This window comes from Mastigoproctus giganteus, chromosome 7, assembly GCF_048544385.1.
Source record: "Mastigoproctus giganteus isolate SK-2022 chromosome 7, ASM4854438v1, whole genome shotgun sequence".
NCBI classification, from domain to species: domain Eukaryota; kingdom Metazoa; phylum Arthropoda; class Arachnida; order Uropygi; family Thelyphonidae; genus Mastigoproctus; species Mastigoproctus giganteus.
Window position 1 is genome coordinate 185172135 of NC_143581.1, and position 23864 is coordinate 185195998.

The 23864-nt window shown below is 35.9% G+C and overlaps 1 protein-coding gene across 2 annotated transcripts in view; it reads right to left on the reverse strand.

Annotated features, from left to right (window-relative positions):
* Rich (Guanine nucleotide exchange factor subunit Rich) overlaps positions 1 to 23864 on the reverse strand; it is a 579939-nt gene that overhangs the window by 398550 nt on the left and 157525 nt on the right. For both annotated transcript variants that reach the window (XM_090378010.1, XM_090378009.1), the window contains exon 11: positions 14997 to 15152. In XM_090378010.1, the coding sequence (XP_090234136.1) occupies positions 14997 to 15152 (156 nt within the window). The remainder of the gene's footprint in view (positions 1 to 14996; positions 15153 to 23864) is intronic.

The window sequence follows — 23864 nt, forward strand, 5'->3', positions numbered from 1 at the left end:
TTTGCTAGTATTATTGAGGATATCTTGAGGGGTCAGGGAAACGGCTAGTTTGGAGGGGACGAGACTAATATAGATCTGATGATATTCGTCAAAGTAATGCTTGCATATATTTCAAGAGTACTTGTTTGTTACTACAACAGATTATATTAGCAAAATGTTCTGAGGACAGAAACATTTCAAATGAGTGGGTAGCAAATGCCAAGGAAGTGAGCTTAAATAACTTCAAGGGGTGTGTCAGGGTAATTAACTATACAACAACATTAAGTCTTAATTGTTTATACAGGGTGTTTCAGTTAAACGTTTCAGAACTTCTAAGAGAGGTAGGGTACATCCTGACAACTCGAAATCATATAGCAATGTGGGGTCGGAAATGCTTTCCTGAAGGGGTGTTGTACACAGAAGCACCATAAAGAAAAGAGACCGTAAGTGAGAAATCGTTTTAATATAATACATGAAAAGAAGCAAAAGGTACATGGATTACCGTAGGTACATGGATTATCAAGTAGTTAGGTCTAACCGGACCTATCTACAGCAAGTATTGCCACAACTTTTGAGAGATGAACAGATTTCTGCATCGACGCAACAGACAATGTGGTTCCAACACGATGGAGCCCCTGCCCATTATAGCAGAGATGTTCGTAACTACCTGGATGTCACATTTGGTCAACATTGGATCGGACGTGGTGGTCCCGTGCGTTGGCCTGCTCGGTCACCCGACCTATCATGTCTTGATTTTTATTTCTGGGGTCATATGAAATCACTAGTTTATGACACCCCTGTTGACAATGCTGAGGAGCTGGTTGCAAGAATCGCAGTAGCTGCCGAAGAAATTCGAAATTCGCCTGGAGTATTCCAGAATGTTCGGATGTCCATGCGTCGGAGATGTGAGGCGTACATTGTAGCCCGTGGAAGAAACTTCGAACACTTACTTTAATCCATGTACCTTTTGCTTCTTTTCATGTATTATTAAAATGATTTCTCACTTACGGTCTCTTTTCTTTATGGTGCTTCTGTGTACAACACCGCTTCAGGAAAGCATTTCCGACCCCACATTGCTATATGATTTCGAGTTGTCAGGATGTACCCTACCCCTCTTAGAAGTTCTGAAACGTTTAACTGAAACACCCTGGATAGTAATGTCAGAAGTGTCATCAAGAAAATGAGGAAATTCGAATTGCCAGTTAGGACAAGTAAAGCTGACATGACAGGGCTTATGGAAACTTGGTGCCACCTGGAAATAGGGGATGATAAGTTATGTAACTTGATGCAGAAGTTATATAACAAAACTCGAAGATAATACTCGATATTGAAAAAAAAATATTCGGATATAACTTTAGTGTTATAATTTTGTACTGAAATTGAATTGAAATCATGACTCAGACCAGAGCAGCAAAGCAAAAGGCTCAAGCTAATGGGAGTGCTGTGGCTCAGAGGAGAAGTGAGGGGGGGCAGTTGCCCTCTGAATCACAGCCTTTTAAAATGCACTCCTTGCTTGATTTTTGTGGAGCAATCAGGTACGGGACATGATACTGCTAAGGGGAATATCTTTGTGAGTGCGCAATATAAGGAGTGTGAGGAAATCAGGCGAAAACTCAGCGTTGTTATGGGCCTATATGAGAGCTTGAAGGACAGGGTGGATGCCCTCGAAGGATCTAATTTGAGGGGCCCATCAAACTCTCAGCTGCCCACATCAACGCCAGAGCTTGCACTTGAAGCTCTGGCATTCAAGCTGTGTTGTTTGAACATCAAGCAACACAGCAGCAACCCCCAAGGCAGAATGCGCTGGTCCTACAAGAACTAGTAGTTGTCGGTGACTCTATTGTCAGGGAAACGGGGAACACATTGTGTAAAACGGATAGGTGGAACAGGACCAGGGTATGTCTGCCAGGAGCAAAGGTTGATAACGTTGTAGAGCAGATACCATCTTTTAAGGGCACAAAAGGTGATATTGTTGTACACGTTGTCACTAATGATATTAAGAGCAGGAGACCGGCAGAATTACCTAACAAGCACAGGTCGCTGTTGAAAGAAAGCTGTGAATTAGGGTTGAATTTGAAAGTGTCTGTAATTCTGCCCAGACACAACAGGAGGGAGTATAAGATGTGAGCTTTGCCGATCAATTCGGCCCTGGAGAGATAGTGCAAGGCTCGAGGGGTAGAATTTCTCAGCCTGGTCTGTGCGTGTTAACAGGAGAGACTGCTTCTACAGGGATGGGATACACTTAAATAGAAAGGGTACGAGAATATTTGCTGATGCTATCGAGGCAGTGTTAGGTGGGTCAGAAACTTCTAGCTTGGGGGGGATACACAGAGTAATAGATTAACAGTAGCCGCTGGCAGAGGTGAAAGTGATTCTCGCACTGCTTCTATTGGAATTAGCAGCAGCCTGGAAAACAAGATGCAGGGGATTTCAGAGACTGTGATACATTGTGATACAAAGAAACACACGGGTTGTGTTAGAGTAGCTAAGAATAGGAACAGGTGCATGTATACTTAAGCATACACCAATGCTAGGAGTTTGGTAAATAAATTCGATGAAGTTGAGGTGTTGGTCAAAACATCAAAGGCAGATATTGTTGTGATATCAGAGACATGGTGTCACACAGATATAAGGAATGCAGAACTGGAATTTGGGGAGTACAATGTGTACAGGAAGGATAGACAGGATAGGAAAGGAGGAGGGGTAAGCCCTGTCATGTCAGCTTTACTTGTCCTAACTGGCAGTTCGAATTTCCTCATTTTCTTGATGACACTTCTGACATTACTATATAAACAATTAAGTTAAGAAACATATAAAAATATAAACTATATAATCAATTAGTTAAGAAACACATAAAAATATAAACTATATAAACAATTAGTTAAGAAACACATAAAATCCAAGGAAGGGCAGCCATTCAACATCACTGGACAGTGCAATGTCGAATCAGTTTGGTGTGACATAAGCACTGGGAGATCAAAATTGAGAGAAGGAGTGTGTTATAAGCCTAATGACTCTGATAAGCATAATAAAAAACTGTACAGGGAAATAAAGTGGGCTAGTAAATCAGAGAGTTTTATAATGGAGGATTTTTATTTCCCAGATATTGACTGGAATTTGTGGGTTGGTCACTCACACACTAGCAAGGCTTTTGTGGATTTATTGGATGATTGTTTTCTACATCAGCATGTTCGGGAGGCAACTAGAGGGAGTAATACTCTTCATCTGATTATCAATAGTGATTCTTCATGCATTAAGAATCTGCAGATAAAGGCACAACTAGGTGACAGTGATCACAGTGTGCTGAGGTGGGAGAGGTAACTATCATCAAGGGTAAAGGGGAGGGTTTTTGCTTTCGTAAAGGCGACCATGGAGGTCTCAGACAGTATTAAAATTCTACATGGTGGGACCAACTGATGATGTTACCACAACAGCAAATTCATCATGGGAAGCATTCAAAGAATTAATCTTGAAAGCTACTGGGCTATACATACCAACTAAGAAATATTGTTCAAGGTTTAGGCCTAAATGGATGTCAGATGAACTAATGAGACCTGTGGCAGAGAAGAAAAATTAATGGGTGATATTGAAGACTACAATAGATATAAGCTGGTCTGTAACCAAGTCACAAAGGAGATTAGGCAGGCAAAGGCAGATTATGAGAAATCCTTGGCAAAGGATCAAAGAAAAACAGAAAACAGTTCTTTACCTATGTAAACTCTAGAAGGAAGGGGATGAATCAGATTGGTCCACTGGATATCGATAGTTCAACTATTGATGATCTTGCTCAGGTAGCTAACAAACTAAATGAGTATTTTGCATCTACATTCACACATGAGGAGTTATTCAGGGAGGGGAATGCCAGAGGTGTATTCAACTCTGGCAGTAAGCTAGAGAATCTTGTAATAACTGAGAGGAAAGTGGAGGAGAAATTGTTGAAGATAAACATAAAAAAGGCACCTGGGATGGATGGGATCTATCCAGTTATATTAAAGGAGGCAGCAAAGGAAGTAAGCAAACCCTTAGCCATAATCATGAGAGCTTCCTTGGACTGAGGGGAGGTATATATGGAATGGAGAGGTGCAGATGTGACCCCAATTCACAGAGGATCAAAGGGCGACACAAGTAATTATTGACCTGTTAGTTTATTAACTTCTGTTCCAGGGAAATTAATGGAGGCACTTATAGCTTGGACACAGCATGTTTTTGTTAAGAGGAAGTCTTGTCTGACCAATTTAACTGGATACTATGATGTAATCACAAAGCAACTGGATGTAGGGAATAACTTTGATATCATATATTTGGATCTTAGAAAAGCTTTTGATACTGCTGCACAAATTGGAGCAGTGCGGCATTTTTGGCAAATTGCCGCTATGGATAAAGGGATGACTGAGTGGTAATCAATGGACATTGCTCTTTGTGGACTAATGTTATTAGTGGAGTTCCCCAGAATTCAGTGTTGGGTCCATTGTTGTTTTCTGTATTTAAAAATAACACTGATGATGGTATATCAGGCTTAATGTCCAAGTTTGCAGACGATTCAAAAAATGGCAGGGTGGTTAATGACACTAATGACAGTACGCTGCTGCTGCAACAGGATCTAGAAAAGTTGAGCAGATGGGCTGAGAGGTGGCAAATGTAAAGTACTACATATGGGAAACAGTAACCCCAGAGCAACGTATTAACTCTGTGGTACTACACTGACAGTGGTAGAGAATGAAAAGGACCTGGGGGTAATTGTGCAGGCAGATATGAAGTTCTCTGAGCAGAGCAGATGGGCTGCAAGATTAACTCTTGTCAATGATATACAGGAATTTTTCTAGCAGGGATAAGGAGGTGATTATCCCATTGTATAAGGCTATGGTCAAGCCACACCTTGAGTACTGCATAAAGGTCTGGAGGCTTCATTTTAAGAAGGATGTAGAGCTGTTGGAACGAGTACAGAGAAGGGCAAGATTAGTGAATTGAACAAAGGGTTGCTCTTACGAAGGAAGGCTTAAATCTTGCAGATTACAGTGGTTGGAGACTAGGCACTTGCGAGGTGATCTGATTGAGGTGTATAAAGCCTTGAATGGTTTGAGCATGCTCAATGCTGATGGGATTCTTCCTCTTGCTCAGAATGATCACCTGAGAGGGCATAAATTCAAATTGAGGAAAGACAGTTGTAGTTAATGTGTGGAAGTTTGCCTTTTTCCAGCGGGTAGTTGATTGGTGGAACAGACTTCCATCTTTTGTTGTGGAAGTTGATAGTCTAAATAAATTTAAGGCCGAGCTGGACCGGTATTTGGAACGAATAGTCAAATCGGAGCGTTTTTTTTTTTTTTTTTTTTCCCAGGCTGATGCTACATAAGCTTGCTTTCTTGCATCGTATGCCTCTACTAATGCTAATGTCAGAAGTATCATCAAGAAAATGAAGAAATTCGAATTGCCAGTTAGGACAAGTAAAGCTGACATGACAGGGCTTATGGAAACTTGGTGCCACCCGGAAATAGGGGACGATAAGTTTCAGTATGGTATGTATAATGTATTTAGGAAGGACGGAGTAGATAGAAGGGGTGGCAGGGTCATGCTTCTTATCAAAAGCAGCCAGAGAGTGACAAAAGCTTCCCCGGATTCAGACATTTCGTATGCTAGAACAGAACCTATATGGTGTGATATAGTTGGAAGCAAAGGTATAATGAGAGTGAGAGTAATCTACAGGCTAGGTGATTGCAAAGATTATGATGACAGCATCAACATGCAAATGGAATGGGCAAGTAAGCGTGAATGTCTTATTATGGGTGACTTTAATTTGCCTCTAATTGATTGGAGCAAATGTGAAGGAAACTCCACATGGGGGGGGACACAATTTTTAAATCAACTAAATGATTTTTATTTGTATCAATATGTCAGGGAAAGTACTGGGGAAAAGTATACTCTAGACCTCATCATCACCCATGAATCAAATAACACAATAGGGCTAACAGTACAGGAACCAGTAGCAGGAAGTGATCACAGATTTCTACAGTGGACGATGAAGAGAAAGAGGTAGCATTAGTTAAGAGCAAAGGAATGGTTTATAATGTCAGGAAAGGAAATTACAACAGCTTAAGATGCTGCATGGCCTCTATTAAATGGATAGATATCTCACTAAGAGCAAATACAATTGAATTATGGTATTTAAAACCTTTAAAACATTAATCACAGAAGCCTTGAATGCATATATACCATTAAAAAAATACTCCACGAGGAGTATTCCACAGTTCGATGAATAATGAAGTTTCCAGATTACTTCAGCAGAAAAAGACAGCATGGAAAAGTTACAGAGCAAAGTACTGTATCATCTGCAAAATTGGGTATTAAGCCTGATGTACCTTTCATCAATATCACTGTTGAATATAGCAAACAACAAAAGACCCAAAACCGAACCCTGTGGAACTCCACTAATAACATTAGTCCACGAAGAGCAATGTCCACTGATTACCATTCCCTGTCTTCTCCCACTCAACCATCCCTATGCTGCTTTCAGCAGCATAGGGATGGTCAAGTTGCTGCTTTGGACAAGCAGCAACTTGACCTTAATGCCACACTGCTCCAGTTTGTACAGCACTATTTTAAGTGCAACAGTATCAAAAGTTTTCTGAAATCCAAATATATGTTATCGAAATTATTTTTTGCAACCAGTTTCCTTTGTGACCACATTGTAGTATCCAATCAAATTGGTCAGAGAAGATTTCCCATTAACAAACCCATGCTGTGTCTGAAGTATAAATGGTCTAGATCAGGGATTCCCAAAGTGGTCAGTAGCAACCCCCGGGGATCTTCGGGCAAGTTTGAGGGGTCATTAATTACTAATAAAACCACTGAGGGGTTGGTAAGATTATTTTAGGGGTCTTTAAAGAAACTATTTCCTCCAAAGATAATTTTAGAAATCTAGAAATCGTATACGAACAGGTCATTAACTCAAGTCGTTAATGAAATAAGTCATTATCTCGGGCAGTCAGCAAAGTGGCTTAGGGTAGAATCACACTGTTGTCACCTCATGTGAGGTTACATGGAAACAAGTCAAACGTCAAATGTATGGGGGGGAGAGGGAGAGCTATATTTCCTGTTTTGTTTATTGGTCGGAGATAAAAAAAAAAAAAAAAAAAAAAAAAAAAAAAAATGTTAATGTCTATAGTCGCAAGATAACGTGTTGGCCTTCAAGGCCGATTCACGTCATCGTGAGTTTGCAGTTTTCTGTTCGAGCAGAAAATTTCATACAGAGTTTTCTGTTCGAGCAGAAAATTTCATACAGAGTGAGTTTTCTGTCGTGCTGACAGAAGAAAATAGAGGAAATGATAATAGAAACATGTCCGGCCACACAGACGCTCAAAGATGGCCAAAGGAGGAAAACAGACCAACAGTATAACTATTTACAAATTTAGAGGAGGAACAAGTCGATCATTTCAGTTTGTACAACTCATAATTTCTAAGAAGTTCAATTTTTAGCATTGTGAAGTTGTTTTTGTTATTAAATTTAATTTTAAAAAATTGTTTTGTATTGTGACTGAATAAATCCTTATTCCACATTAAACTTACAGTATTTCAACTTTCCTTACTGCTGACTGAATTTCAAAATTGCATATTTTTCTCTTGTATGTCCTTTCCTTAATTAGATTCTATTGGAAATTAAATTCTACTTTATTCATTTGTAAGTACATCTTAAAACAATTTATCTTCTTCTAAGTCCTGCAGTATATGACGGAATTTGGCCTTGTCTGTTCTCTTCCAGTTTCACGTATCCATTGCTTACTCCCTTTTGTTTTCTCAGCCAGGGCCACATTAGCACTATGGCCAAGCCGTCCATGGCCAGGAGGCCTCATTTTGAGTGTAAATATTTTCTGAAGTAGTGATGAAAAATTAAAGGTATACTAAAGGGGCCCCAAAATTAAATATGGCCGGGGGCCTATTTCATCCTTAATCCACCTTTGTTCTGGCCTTTAAGAAAAGCATTTTCTAAATCTTCAAAATCTGAGGAAGAGGATGAAGTGTGGCAATTCATTTCGCTTCAGCTTTCCCCAAAGAGAACAACGCATATATAACATAGCATGGTAGTAACGTCTCCTATGACTGACTTGGCAGTTTACACTGAACAGTGTATTTACAGTCAAATGGCATGGGGGGTTCTCCCTTCTCCGAGTGACACAACGTGAAGTGACAATCGCTGTGTGCCCTTGAAAACACAAATAAATTGTTTTAGTTAGTGTTCAAGCAGATTTTCATTCTAGTGGTCGTGCTCAGTTCTCGTTTTACTGCCATTGTTGTCTTCAGGGCTATTTCTAGTATCAGTAGATATTTTCATTCTGCAGTGTTTGGGAGTGGATTATTCATTTTGTTTTAATAGTTTCTTATTAAAATTATTTTAGTAAGAGTTCGAGTTGTGTTGAAATAATTTCTTACAGAAAACTCCTAATGATCATGTCTGATGCAAAAAAGAAGTGTCATCAATATTTGGTAGAATATTTAAATTACGGGTTTGTGCCTTCTCACAGTAATGAAACAAAAACCAATATGTCTTTTATGTGAGAAATTGCAAAGAAAGGAAAGAAGCCACATTCTCTTGGTGAAGAAATAATTCTACCCTCTATAAAAATAGCAATAAAAATAAAAATAGCAAAAAGAGTTAGTTATGAAAAAGGATGCTAATCCAGTTTTAAGGAGTATTCCACTTAGAAATAATACAGTGCAACGGAGGACTGCTAAGAGGGCAAATGATGTCCGAACAACAGTAAATTCAGAGCTGAAAGATGTCATGTTTGCTATGCAATTAGACGAGTCAACATTTGGAAGTATAAATATTTTAATGTCATTTGTACAGTAAGACCGTATGAATAAAAAAAGAAGTAATTGATGAATTCCTTTTTTTGCCAAATCTTTAAAAACTGATTCCAAAGGTGAAACAATTTTTAGATGTGTGCAAGAGTATTTTGAAAAGTACGACATTCCCTTTAGTAATATAACCACAATTGCAATGGATGAGGCTCCATCTAAGTGCAGAGGATTTTTAGCTTTAGCTAAAAAAGAAAATCCTAAAATACAAACAGTACATTGTGTTTTACACAGACAACACCTTGTTGCAAAAAACATAAGTGAAGAATTGCATGCTGCTTTGCAAATTTGTATTAAAGTAATAAATAAAATAAAAGCAAATGCTCTTAACAGCAGACTGTTTGCTATGCTATGCTATGTGAAAAAAATGACGAAAATTTCAACCAATTGTTCCTTCATACAGAAGTAAGATGGTTACAAAATTTCTATCTGAGTACGATCAATCATTTGCTGATAAATTTAGTCAGTGTAAAAACCCCCTCTTTTACCTTTCTGATATATTTTCAAAATTCAATGAATCACAAAAAAAAAAAAAAAACTGCAAGGCAAAGACATTACAATTATACACAGTCGTACAATTATTTTGAGATTTCAAGAAAAGTTAATGCTCTTCAAAACTTCACTGGGTCGTAGAAATTTTCACTTCTTTCCAAACATGTCATCTTTAGAACAAGAAGCCGAAGGAAATTTTTCAGATGCCGACATATTTATTTATGTAGCTCGCCTTGAACGCTTAAAAGAGGATTTTAAAAATAGATTCAAGCATCTCTAAGGTATGAAAGTTCCAGAATGGATTATTTCTCCATTTCATGCAGAAGGTGATAGGGATGATTTAGATTTGGATTTGCAAGAGGAAATTATTCAAATGAAGATGGACCTAGAATCTAAATCACTGCACTCAAAAGAAAGTTTCAGGGGATTTTGGACAAGTAAAAATATTATTGAAAACTACCCCAAACTGTATAAAACTGTCGAGCCTTTATTATTGACCTTTCCAAGTTCATATATGGAAGCCGGATTTAGCCACGCTAACAGTATTTTTACTAAGCAGAGAAATCGACTAGATCTTGAAAATAATGGAGATCTAAGATTAAAACTAAAAAATCACAAACCCAATATTTCCTCTCTTCTAAAAGCACATCACCCACATCCTTCACATTAGACAAGTGTTAGTGTTCATTAAATTTTTCTAATATGCATTGAAAATCATAATTGGATAGACCACAGTGATGACTCATTACCTGACAGCATTATGACATCACACAATGTTGACAGTTTGGCCATTGTTACAGGGTTTAATTTTTAGTGTTTTTAATTTTAGAATTCTACATGCCTCAAGGCAACGATTCAACTTTTTCAAAAGTTCCTTCAGCTATTAGCAATGCTGTTAATAATGGCAGTGATAGAAAAGAGAAAGATCGTTTCAGAAAGGCTGAGAAGAAAAGAAAAGATCTTGAAGAGTATGAAGCAGCACTTAAGAATCCTGATATTGAAGAAAACAAAGCGATTAACATAAGTTAAAGGTCTCACAATTAAGAAAGGAAAGATACAAAAAGAGAAAAAAAAAAAAAAAAAAACAGATTGTTGATAGCTCTTCTGAAACTCCAGTCGTTGATAAAAAGGAAAAAAAAATCATAAAAGATGATAAAGTAGTAAAAGATGAAAATGATCAAATAGAGATTCCTGAAAATATTCACAGTTCAGGAAATTTTATACATGACGTTTTTTTGGAAGTATCGAAACTCCTTTGGAAGAAAAGTTTCAATGTGCAATTTTAGCCAAAACAATGTTTGCTGAATGAAAAAATTTTATTTGAAATTAAGATTCCAGGAGAACTGAAAATAGTTTATTCATCAGACCAAATTATGGCAGATAGTTGTAATGCTGAAGAATACAAATCTGTAACACCCAAAACACTATTCTCTGGAGCCTTTAGCTTTAACTCCACATAAATTACTATTAAAGGTAAACGCAATTGTTACGGTTTTAAGAAACTTAGATATAAAAAATGACTACATGTAGTGGAAATAAGGAAGAAATGTTTGGTTTGTGAACACATCACAGGTAACGGAGCTGGAACGAAAGTATATATTCCATGGATTCATATATTTTCAAATGAAGGGGAATATAACTTCATTTTTCAATGAAAACAGTTTCATGTGAAATTGGCTTTTAGTATGACAATAAACAAAAGTCAAGGTCAAACATTATCTAACGTTGGTGTTGACTTAAAATCGCCATGTTTTTCGCATGGACAACTGTACGTTGCATTAAGTAGGGTGAAGGCAGCTAAAAATCTTTTTAACAGAAAAAGAATCAAAAAACAAAAAAATTGGACAAGAAATGTTATTTATAATCAAATATATAAATCATGGTTTTGTTATTAATTTGTTTTTAGATAATAAAATAATATAATATAATTTTTGTACATCTTTTGATTATTGGAAGTGGGTGTGGAACTACTCCCACTCTAAAAAAATTAAAAAATAAAATAGTAAGGGGCGTGGGGTTTTATAGTTTTAAAATATAAAAATGTATAATTCAGGTTCTTGTGACAAGTCAGAGGGGAGCAAAGCCACCTTCTGGCTTGTGTCATAAATGAGAATTTCAAAAGAATAGAAATTCTGAAATCTTTGAAACCAATTCTAGTACTGAAATTTCAAAAATGTTTTGGTAATGGTAGGATCATTAGAGCCTTCCAAAGTGAACACTTTGAAGGGAACACCCACATGGCTGTATAGGTTTGAAAATATTTATTATTGAATGATTTTAAGTGCTATACATTTAATTTATTACTGAACAATTTAGATGTTATATATTAAATTTAAATTAAACCAGGTGCAAAAGTTAATGAAATTATTTTTCAAGAGCACAAAAGGTGATAACTGTATACACTGATACTAATCATATTAAGAAAAGGAAATCTACTGATTTTCTTAATAGGTACAGGGCAATATTGAGAAAAAGGTTAAGGGTAAATTTGAGTATTTAGACCCTGATAAGAGCCTTGTCAATCAATTCAACCCTAGAGAGATTATGCAAGGCTTACTGGGTAGAATTTTTCAATGCAAGGTCTGTGCCTGTTAACAGGAGAAGCAGCTTTTACAGGGATAGGATATATTTAAATAGGAAGGATGTAAGAATATTTTCGGATGCTATCAAAGCAGTGTTGGGGGGGTCAGAAAAAACAAGTTTGGGGTCAAACACAGACTAATAGTTTGTGCTGCTTCTATTGGGACATGCAGCAGTCTGAAAACAAGGCTTGGGGGATTACAAGAACTTCGAGAGATCCTTGTGGGACAAGCAAATATATGAGCTATTAAGGCTACTAAGAGTGAAAACAGGTATACATATACACTTGCAGAACACTAATGCTTGCATAGGTAGGGAAGCAATAATCACATTACACAAAGCTATTGTAAGAATACACTTAGAAAAGTGTGTCAAAATACAGAGACTGCATTTAAAAATATATAAAGCTTCTTGAAAGGACATAAAGACGGGCAACTTGCTTGGTGATATCTGCAAAATGCCACTTGTATGAGGAAGGACTGAATATGTCAGCTACAGAACTTTGAAACCAGGCATCTTTGAAGGAACCTGATTGCAATCTATAAGGCTCTTAAATTTAGGGAATAGTAAAATGAATAAAGTTTAAATTTTCACTGTTATGATTCCAGAACTAGAAGTTACTAATTCAAATTACATGGAAAGAGATTTAGACTGGATTATAGGAAGTTTTCTTTTAACCAGCAATTTGCTAATTACTGGAATAAGTCATCACTGTGGATAGTCGAGGCTAACAGCTTTCAGAAATCAAAGGTAAGATGGATAATTACCTGCAAAGTGAAGGAAAGATGTAGGTTTAATATAGTTAGGGAAGGACATGGTTGTCTTCCATTAAGATTATTACTATAACTAATACCACGTGAAATTAATAATATAGTTTATTAAGCTAATTGCCTAAATCACTATACAATTTAAAGTGACGTTTTAGGAATCATACCGATGTCCATCACCAGACTATGCTGCCAGACCCCTCTTGCCGATGCTCCCAGAAACATGAAGTGGATACACTGTCTGGGAGCACTGGCAAGAGGAGTCTGACAGCAGCATAGTCTGATCATGGGTATCAGTAAGATGCCTGAAACATCACCTTAAATTGTATAGTGATTTAGGCAATTACTTTAATAAACTATATTATTCATTTCACATGATATATGAGTGGTATTAATTACAGTAATAATCTTAATGTAGGTTGTTTATTTCCTTTTTTATTTTTTTATATATTAATTTTTATAATTAATTGTAATTATTTATTTTTCTATTTTTTATATTTTATTTAGTTATTTATTTATTATTATTATTTTTTTTTTTTTTTTTTTGAGCAGTGCAGCAAAAGCCTGTGGCTACCTTGCACTATAGTGTTAATACTAATACTAGGAGCACAGTATATAAATTTCACGAATTTGAAGTATTGGTTAAATCACCAAATGTGGACATTATAGGGACATTAAACATGGTGCCACTCAAACATAGGGGAAGCAGAATTTGAATACAGTGAATGCAATGTGTTCAGAAAGGACAGGAGGGGTGGGGAAAGGGAGTTAGTCCCTTGGTAAAGAAACACGCAGAATCTAAAGATTTGATTTTGATTTTTTGTGGTGCAAAAACAGCAAGGTTATAGTGTGCTAGGAACAGAATCTAAAGAAGTGCACTCAGCTGAAGTGGGTGGCCAGTGTAATGTTGAGTCAGTCTGGTGTGACATAGCACTGTGAAAAGAAAAATGAGAGGCTTATGTTATAATCCAAATGACTGCGACAAGTATAATGAACTACATAAACAAATACAGTGGGCCAGTAAATCACATCTTATAATTGGGGATTTTGACTTTCCAGATAATGAGTGGAACTTGTGGGTTTGTTGCTCACACAGTAGCAGAGTCTTTCTGGATGTATTTGATGAGTGTTTTCTGCATGCATATCTGGTAGTGCATGCATTACCTCAACATGCAGCAACAAGTAGCTTCCTGTGATTCATTGTTGCGTCATATTGCAAAACTTTCCTAGTACTTTTTGTATACTGAAGTACACTATTCACAGACTAGCTGATGAAGAGGAACTTCGCTTCGAAAGCTACTATGTATTTTAACGCTTTTATTATATTATATTTTAACCCTTTTATCTTATTTTATTTCTGTTTTATCTTATGTATATATCATTTTTATTTTAACCAGTTAATCGGTCATCGCAAGAAACTTGGGCGAAATCAATATATCATTCTCGACTTCTACTGCCAATACTGATAACACGGTATTGGCAGTTAGAATAACAGAAACAGCCGATTTGGTCATGCACAGAGAAGCTAAAGGGAATATCTTGCATGGGTAGACCTTTATATAATTCTTCTATATTTATTTGTTCTATGTTTTACTTTGCTGTTTTTCATGTCATTTCACATTAACATTGAGGCACACTGACCCTAATGACAAGTTCTCCATTTACCACTATCAGATTTTGCCATAGTAGATATCAGAAAAGTTGCCACCATCATTAAACGTACCAAGCCCTTCCCGATACTGAGTGATAGGATGCCAATAGAGATTGCCGATTCATTCTTAACTTTTACCCAAAAAATTATAAAATAGCACATTATCCAAGTTATAACAATATTTTATTTTGTAAAAATACTAAAACAAAGACATAACAGTTGGGTTTTTTTTTTTTTTTTACATTTCATTTCAAATAACATGTTCATTACTTCTAACTGTTAAATATATATTTCTCTATTTGTATATATGCTATTTAAATAACATAAATGAATGATTAGGTTGGGAAAAAAATGATTAAGTAATGTAAGAACATGAGTTTCATAATTTTAAAATTGAACATGATTAAAACATGATTTTTAATCATGTTTTAATCATGTGAACTCCTAATAAGGAAATCCTAGATGCTTGACAAAAGGAAAATGTAAATCAACCACTTTAAGATTAGACAAAAAAATAAAACTAATCAATGATTCAATAAATTTTAATTTTATCAAATTAAAAGAAAAGAAACAAAAAAAAAATAAAGAAAGAAAGAAATTGATGCAGTTTTTGCATTTGAGCAACGCTATAGTTACCTTGCTACTTGCAAGTTTAACACATACAATACTTTGCTTACCATGCTAGCATTAACAGTGAGAGCACTTTTAGCAAAAAGCATAATCCCAACAGTAGTTTTAAATTCACTAACTGGAGAAGAAGGACTTGAATCGCCTCTAGAATCTTGAAATTGCTTTGTAACAATCCACAGCTGATATCCTTCTGGACCCCATTCCTGCATTATGAAATTCCCAATGTTCAGATTTATTTATAAAATTAAAACAAGAATAAATTAGATTAATAAAATTTAACTCAACATTCTGAAAGCAACAATTTCTTTATTAATTCTGTAATGCTGGCAAACTCTACATCCAAAAAATTCAATTTACTGAAATATTACTAATTTACAGCTGAACTCACTTGGGGATTCTGTTATGTCAAATCTAAAAAGTAAGTAAAATGATGAAAACATTATTATAATTATGAACTATGCACACAAAAATGAATTTAATATTCTATTTTAATTCAATATTAAGGTACTATAAAATTCCTGACCACTGCATTTTTAAAATAATTTAAAGAATAGGCACACTATAAAATCCCATTTAAACAAATTTATATGATTAAAATAAATTAAAAAACTCAAGCATATCAATTAGTATTTATATGCGTGAGTGGTCATTTCAGAAATTATTTTAAAAATGCAATATTCAAGTAAATTATAGCTTAATACTGACAAACAAAAGGTACTGCACATGGGTAGTAGGTATTCTAGAATAATACCAACTGTGTGGTACCACATGCAGAGTAGTGGAGCATGAAAAATACCTGGGGATGACTGTGCAGTTAGAATGAAGTTTTCTGAGCAGTGGAGATGGGCTGCTAAGACAGCTCATTGGTTTTGGTTGATGATATACAGATATTTGGCCATAGTAGATATAGAATAAGGAGGACAAGGAAGTGATTATACTGTTGTATAAGGAATTGGTTGGGCTAAATTTTGAGTACTGCATACAGGTCTGGAGGCCTCATTTTAAGGATGTGCATCTGTTGGAATAGGTGAAGAAGAGCAATGAGATTAACGGGGGGGGGGGGAACAAATGGATGATCTTACCAAAAAAAGGTCCAGTTCTGTAAACTGCAGTTTGGAGACTAGGCACCTGCAAGGAGATTTGACTGAGGTGTTTAAGGCTTTGAATGGAGACATAAATTCATGAGAGGCATATATTCAAATGGAGGAAAGACTGTTGCAGGACAGATGTGCAGAAGTTTGCCTTCAGCCCATGGGTAGTTGATTGTTGAAACAGGCTTCCATCTGGTGTTGTGGAAATGGGTAGTATGAATAAATTTAAAAATTCAAGGAGAACCAGAAAAACCAATAGAGGGGATGGTCAGGTGATGTGAGGGGGGTGTTAACTTTTTGCTTATGCTATATAAGCTTGCGTTCTTGCATCGTTTGCCATAATACTACAGCACTTTAATACTAAATTTAATACTAAATTAATGTACTTGCAAAAATAAATTTCAATTTATTTTTGCAAGTACAGTTCAAAACTGTAATATTTTCTTTTTGTGTAAAAACAAAAATGTTTTCTTCAATTTACTCACTTCACAGACTTGACAAAAGAATCCCAAATGGGTTCAGAAACATTGTATGTAAATAAGTTATAGTTTAGTATACTGAAAGTATGATTTCTCAACATTACTGAGAAATGAATAAATGAAATGTTGCTTTAAAAATGTGAACCTAAATGCTATTAACTTATGTTAATCTGATTTTAGTTGTTAATTACCACATTCACTCAATGTATAAAACTGTATTAACTGAACTAAAACTACTAGGTATTATATCTTATAGGATATAGTTTCCATTTCAGAATTTTGTATGGCTATAAATTCAAATAGGTAGTAATAAGACAATTCAGCCATGTTGGAGATGCATATATTTATTAACTACAAATAAATTGTGACAAATGTAATGGAAGGATCCTTACATTACAGCCTTCAGAGGATGACAGGAATTTGTGGGGGGGATAAGACTTGAATAAGTACTTATGCTGACTGGGAAACATTCAACACAGGTTGATCATTTAATTTACACAATGGACCTATCTTAATTTAAATCCTTGCTGCTGAAGTCTGCCAGTGCCCTCTTCTTTTTGAAATAATCTCCTCCAAAGCTTGTACACCTGCACCACTGATGAACCCACTCATAGACTAATCGATACTTATTATAATAGAATTCTGTATCTCCTGATAATTTATAATCATCCCACACATTTTTCTTTTCTATCACTGGTCTCATCAATTTATATGACATCAATTTAGGTGTGAACTCCTTTAATAATACCTGTTGGTTGGCATAAAAACCTTAGTGGTTTCTGTGATTGGTTCCCAAATGGGAACTAATCACAGAAACTACTAAGTACTTGCAAAAAATGCAACAATGCACTTGCATTTCTAACAATATCAGTTCATCCCACTGAAAATAATTTAAAAACTGTCTAAAACCCATTGTAATCACTTTGTGGAAGTAAAATCCCTACCCTTATTTTTTACCCTTGGCAGTAAATACATCTTTAAATAAATCTCACATCAATACACTATGACCACTGTCATCTAGTGGTCCTTTTACCTGAAAAGTTATTGCTGATAATCAGATCAAGAGTACTGCTTTCTCTTATTGCCTCTCTAACATACCAGTATAGAAAACTGGTCATTCAGTAAATCTAGGAACAGTCTGCTACTGAGTTAGTAATCACCCACAGATTCCAGTCAATATCCATAAAGTTAAAATCATACATGATATTATATTCTAATTTACTAGTCCACTTTACTGGCCTGAACAGTTGTTACATCTCTTCACAGTTATTTGACCTATAACAGAGGTGGCCAACTTAATTTGTGATGTGATCTACTTTTTTTCTTCAAAATGTGCTGCGATCTATCTCAAGAATTTCATTGCACATGGTTAAAAAAGTTAATCAACACATATTTAAAAATATTGTTTATAAATTAAATACAATTCAGAATTCTTATTTTAAATTTGTACATATTTAAATTTAATTTATGTGAAGTTTGTATCTTCATGTCATCTGCCAAGCTTTCAAAATTAGGGATATACTGTGAACTGTGATAAGGCCAACCGTAAAGAATCTTTTGTATGCAAGTCCGTGAGAATGGAGCGATTCTTCATCTTTGTTTCAAATACGAAAAGGCCGATTAACATAGAGATGTGAAACCAAAAGAGGAATTTAAAAGTTCACTGCATGCACGTGTAGCAAAGTGGTATCGTCACTGTCCTCCCCACACCAGGTGGAAAGGGCCTAGCAAATTTCAAAATCTCTGTAGAAACTTACTCCGACTCAGCCACTTCACATCTGTGTGTAAAATCAGATCTGGTTCTTTTTCATCAAGTTGGATTTTGAAAAGTCTCCTTTGAAGAGATTGTCCTCTGATGGAATTCACGATTTTGAAATCTACGTCCATAACACTTTTAGTATTTAATCTTTTGCTGGCTAGCACTTCTTGGTGGATGATACAGTGGTAACTCAAAAAATCTGGGAATTCATCATCCTTTTGGCACAATGCGATGAATCCATTAAAATGTCCCATCATTGCTTGGGCTCCATCTGTTGTTATTGATACGAGCTTAAATAGGTTTTTTTTTTTTTTTTTTTTTTTCAATAAAATTTTGGAATGCGTTAAAAATATCAAGGCCTCTAGTTTTTCTTTTAACGAAACCATACCCAGCAATTGTTCTCTAGTGGTAGAATCATTGAAAACCATACGAATAAAAACGAGCAATTGAGTGTATCACTGATGCCTGTAGATTCATCCGGGTGTAAAAAAAAGGAGACACAATTAGCAACAAGCATGCAATTGTTCGCTCATATTTTTACGTCACATTGCAATATTTCGAGATAATTGCAGATCTTGAAGAGCACTTAATTTCATTTTTGTTCTTAAAATTTTCAAAAAGAGAAACTGTTATTTCTTGCAAAAAAATGCAAAATAGTTTGCATTTTTTTGCAAGAAGATGACTCACTTTAAATGACGCTACAGTTTCTGCTTTGGATTTTAAGTTAGGTGTCATGAAGAAATTTTGTTGTGCAAATAATCTGGATTTAAGTTATTTTAATTTATGTTTTCTAAGGTCACTACTATTGGCAGCAAACCCGATTGGTATTTACCATGGGGTGCGTTGAAATACCTTTCTAAATTTCCTTTTTTGGGTATAGCCACGAAAGCGTTGCAAATCAAACAACATTTTTCTTTTATCATTACAAAAAAATATTCTAGTTCCCACTCTTGATGAAAATGATACGTTTTACTCTTTTTCATAGTATTCATTTTAAATCGAAGGGTATTAAATTAATGTATAAATACTGTCCAGTTATTAATATTAAAGTAAGCTAAATAAGAGTTCGACACATACACTATGCTCTCCACAATGTAACTGCTTGAATTTTCACTAGGCAAGCCTAGCGGCTGCACGACGACAAGAGTAGTCATCACATGATTTGACAGATTTGTAATAATAATAATATTTGTATTATTATGCAACAAAATAACATTTAGATTTTAACTAATATATTTTTTATATATATTTAAATTTTGTCGTGATTGACCGAAATTAAAGCTGCGATCTACTGGTAGTTTGTGATAGACTTGTTGTCCACCCCTGACCTATAAGATACTCCTCTCATTTCTGTTTTCCTAGTGTTTATGTTACACCACACTAACATTATTTGGCAACCAAAGTAATTAGTATACTGTTTTAGAGTCTTCATGCATCTTAACTAAGATCATAACCCCTCCCTTCCCATGTTGTCTGTCTTTTCTTACACATCTTACTCACCATATTCAAATTCTGGATCCCAAATTATCAGATTTCTATATTGGCATGCTTCTGATGTTCCTATCAGCAATTGGTGACTTAACCAATTCTTCAGATTCATCAAATTTATTTAAGATGCTCCTAGCATCGATGTATAAATAATTAGGCCTGTTTGTGCTCTTAATAACTAACACAGCCAATATAACAGCTTTTCCCATGACAACCTCCCAACAATCCTTGTGATTCCAGCATCTCGACCCAGCTTTACCAGACTAGTGTATGTGTATAGAAACACTGCACAAATAAATTTTGCCTCTGCCTAAACCTGCCATTAAACTATCAGTCTGTATTCCCTGCACCCCAAACTTAGTCTTCAACTAACCTAACAGCACCTCAATAGCATCAGAAAATATTCTTTCGCTCCATCTATTTATATGTATCCCATCTCAACAAAAACCATCTCCTATTAACAAGCGCAGGCAATTTTGAGAAAATTTTTCCTCATAAGGCTTGTACAATCACTCCAGAGTCAAATTTATTGACAAGGCTCTCATTCTCATAATTCGCTGCCTACTATCATACCACACTTTCAATTTTAGCCTTATTTCACAGTTTTTACTCAAAGCCATTTCATATCTTTGAAGTAAATCCTTTGATTGCCTATGCAATAGTACCAACATTTTAAGGGATTTTTTTTTTTTTTTTAAGGGCCAATTTTTATAGTTAATTTTTTAAGAGAACAAAGGTGGTATTGTACAGCAATGCCACCTTTTGTGCCCTTAAAAAAATAAATGTATACAATATCATCAATTTTATCTTGGCATACCTACTCCATTCCTATTCCACCTACTATCCTTTTTGAATAATATATTTTCCATTTTACTGGCAATGTCACCAACAATTGCTACTTCCTCTGAGACCAGTGGCATTCTTCTCTTAATGATCCCATCATGCTGCCTGATGCATTACAACAGGCATTATCAACAGGGATGAGAAGCTGAAAAGTGGATAGTTTTTTTTTTTTGGTAGTTGTTGGCGCATCAGCTTCTGTGGTCATAGTGCACCTCCCAAGGTTTTTGCAGTACTTTGATCCAAGCCTGAGGCGGGATTCGAACCCGCGACCTTTGGGTTGCTAGGCAGGCACCTTACCCACCTGGCTAGCCCGGTCGGCAGTGGACAGGTGCTCTTAATCACCCTAACACACCTTTGATGGCAAACCCTTTCTTCAAGTATCCAAATTTAATACAGTAAAAGCTGTATGGCTGATATGAAATGAATTAATAATGTGAGAATACCATTTTACAAAGTATTTAGTGGCCAACAGAATTTAAACTACTTTATTTATGCCTAAACTTAAACTTAGGAATAAATACCACTATAGCATTATTAATACTCAAGACAGAAAACTCAACCATAACCACTTCACCAAAACCAAACCTTCACCAAACCTTATCACCAAAACTAATTTTGCTGCATAAGCCAGTGACAAGTATTGTCTGTGTCAGATGATCGGAAATCTGTAGATAATTCCAGGTATGTAGAGGGAAGCCTTTAAATTGCATACTGGGTATGTTATTTCCCATTTAGAGGGATTTGGTCTTAAAAATCAATTTGGCAAAAACCAAATATATAAGCTCTTCTCATTAAAGTAATCCATCCCAGTCATTTGAAAGAGACAAGGTTACTTGAAAGAGAAAATGAGACTGGGATGAGTTACACAAAAGAGAAAAAGAAAACAGGATGAAAGATAATGGGATATGGGATGCCATATGTCAGCAGGTTATAGGTTCAAGCCCATATGTTGCCATGAAAAATGTACAGCCTGTTGCAAACTGTGACACTGAAAATCTGTCTAGCTACCATTATAATTAATTCAGCATGTATGCAGTCACAATGACTGCATACAACGTGTAAATTCTTCTAGCATAATGAGAATGAATGTAAATTTCTTTATTGATTTATGAAAGGTCTCATAACACTATCTACGATTTTTTTTTTTATAATGTTATGGTAAACAGTTGTAATTTAGTTTAATTTTTAGGAGTTATTTTTGTTTCTAAATTATTGTTTTTATAATATATTGCTTCTGTCATTTAGTGCCATCTGAAATGTAAAACTAAATTTTATTCATGTGACCAATAAGAACTTATTCTTATTCCTGTGTCAGCGAAATTATTCTTGCAGGAATGGAATCCTTTATCCCACACTCCACTTTAAAATCTCATCCCTTATCTAAACCTTGGTTTTCCAATAAATGTGCTAAGGATGTTCAAGAGAAGAACGTTGCATATCGTAATTGGCTTGTTTCTAATTCTTCAGTTTCATTTTCTGCCTACACCAAAGCTCGCAACAATTGTAAAGCAGTGATTAATCAGTCCAAACTAGAGTTTGAACAGGCTAAGAGTAGAAAACTTGCTTCTTGCCCTAATGGTAGCCAAGCATTCTGGTCTCTTGCCAAAGCTATTGGCCACAACATTTGCCCATCTCTGCTCCCACCTCTGTCCAAACCAGATGGTGCTGTTGTCACTTCAGCCAAGGATAAAGCTGACCTGCTAGCATCCCATTTTTTTTTTTCAAACTCATGAATTAATGATCCTGGTAAAACACCTCCCACCATTCCCAACATGCTCCATTCAATGCCTCCTGTGGTCTTCTGTCAAAAGGATGTAGTAGTAGTGGCATGTGATGCAAGAAAGCAAATGTATCAGCATATGCAGCATCAGCCAAAAAAAAAATCACAACATTCCCTCTAAATGCCTGTCCAGTTCCTCCTTAAATTTATTTAACCTATCAACTTCCACAACGACAGATGGAAGTTGGTTCCAGAAATTAACCACTCGCTGGCTAAAGGCAAATTTCCGCACATCTATTCTACATCTGTCTTTTCTTAATTTGAATTTATGCCCCCTTAGGTTCGTAATATGAACAAGTGGAAGGATCCCATCAAAATTCAGCATGCTCAACCCATTCAAGGCCTTATACACCTCAATCAGATAACCGCACAGGTGCCTAGTCTCCAGCCAATGCAATTTGCAGAACTTAAGCCTCTCTTGGTAAGAGGATCCCTTCATTCTCCTCACCAATCTTGTTTTCGTTCTCTGTACATGCTCAAGCAAATCTACATCCTTCCTAAAATGAGGCCTCCAGACCTGTACGCAGTACAAAAGGCATGGCCTGACCATTGCCTTATACAGAGGGACAATCACCTCCTTTTCAATGGTAGCAAAATTCCTATATATCATTGACAAAACCCCATGACCTTCCCTGGCAGCCTGTATGCATTACTCAAAAAACTTCATATCTGACTGCACAATTATTCCCAGGTCTTTTTCATTTTCTACCACCTTAAGTGTAGTACCACACAGTTGATACGTTTCTCTGGGGTTACTTCTACCCATATGCAGTACTTTGCATTTGTCAAGGTTAAACTTCAGTTGCCACTTCTCAGCCCATCAGCCCAAATTTTCTAGATCCTGTTGCAGGAGTACACTGCCATTACTGTCATTAACAACCCTGCCAACCTTTCTATCAACTGCAAACTCGAACACTAAGCCTGATATACCTTCATCAATATCATTGATAAATATACAAAACAACAGTGGATCCAACACAGAACCCTGTGGGACTTCACTAATAACATTAGTCCACAAAGAGCAGCACCCACTGATTACCACTCTTTGTCTTCTCCCACTCAACCATCCTTTTATCCATTGTAGCAACTTACCCTTAATACCATTCTGCTCCAATTTGTACAATAGTCTTCCATGCACAACAGTGTCAAAAGCTTTCCTGAAATTCAAATATATAACATCAAAATTATTTTTTGCATCCAGTTCCTTTGTAACCACATCATAATATCCAATCAAATTTGTCAAGCAAGACTTTTCCTTAACAAACCCATGCTGTGTCTGAATTATTTCTGCAGTCTTGTCGAGATGATCCTGCAATGCATCTTTAACCAGTGACTCCATTATTTTACCCAGAACAGAAGTTAAACTAACTGGTCTGTAATTACTCGTGTCACCCTTCGATCCCCCTTTGTGAACTGGGGATACATTTGCACATCTCCAGTCAGAGGGGACCTCCCCTGAGTCCAAGGATGCTCTC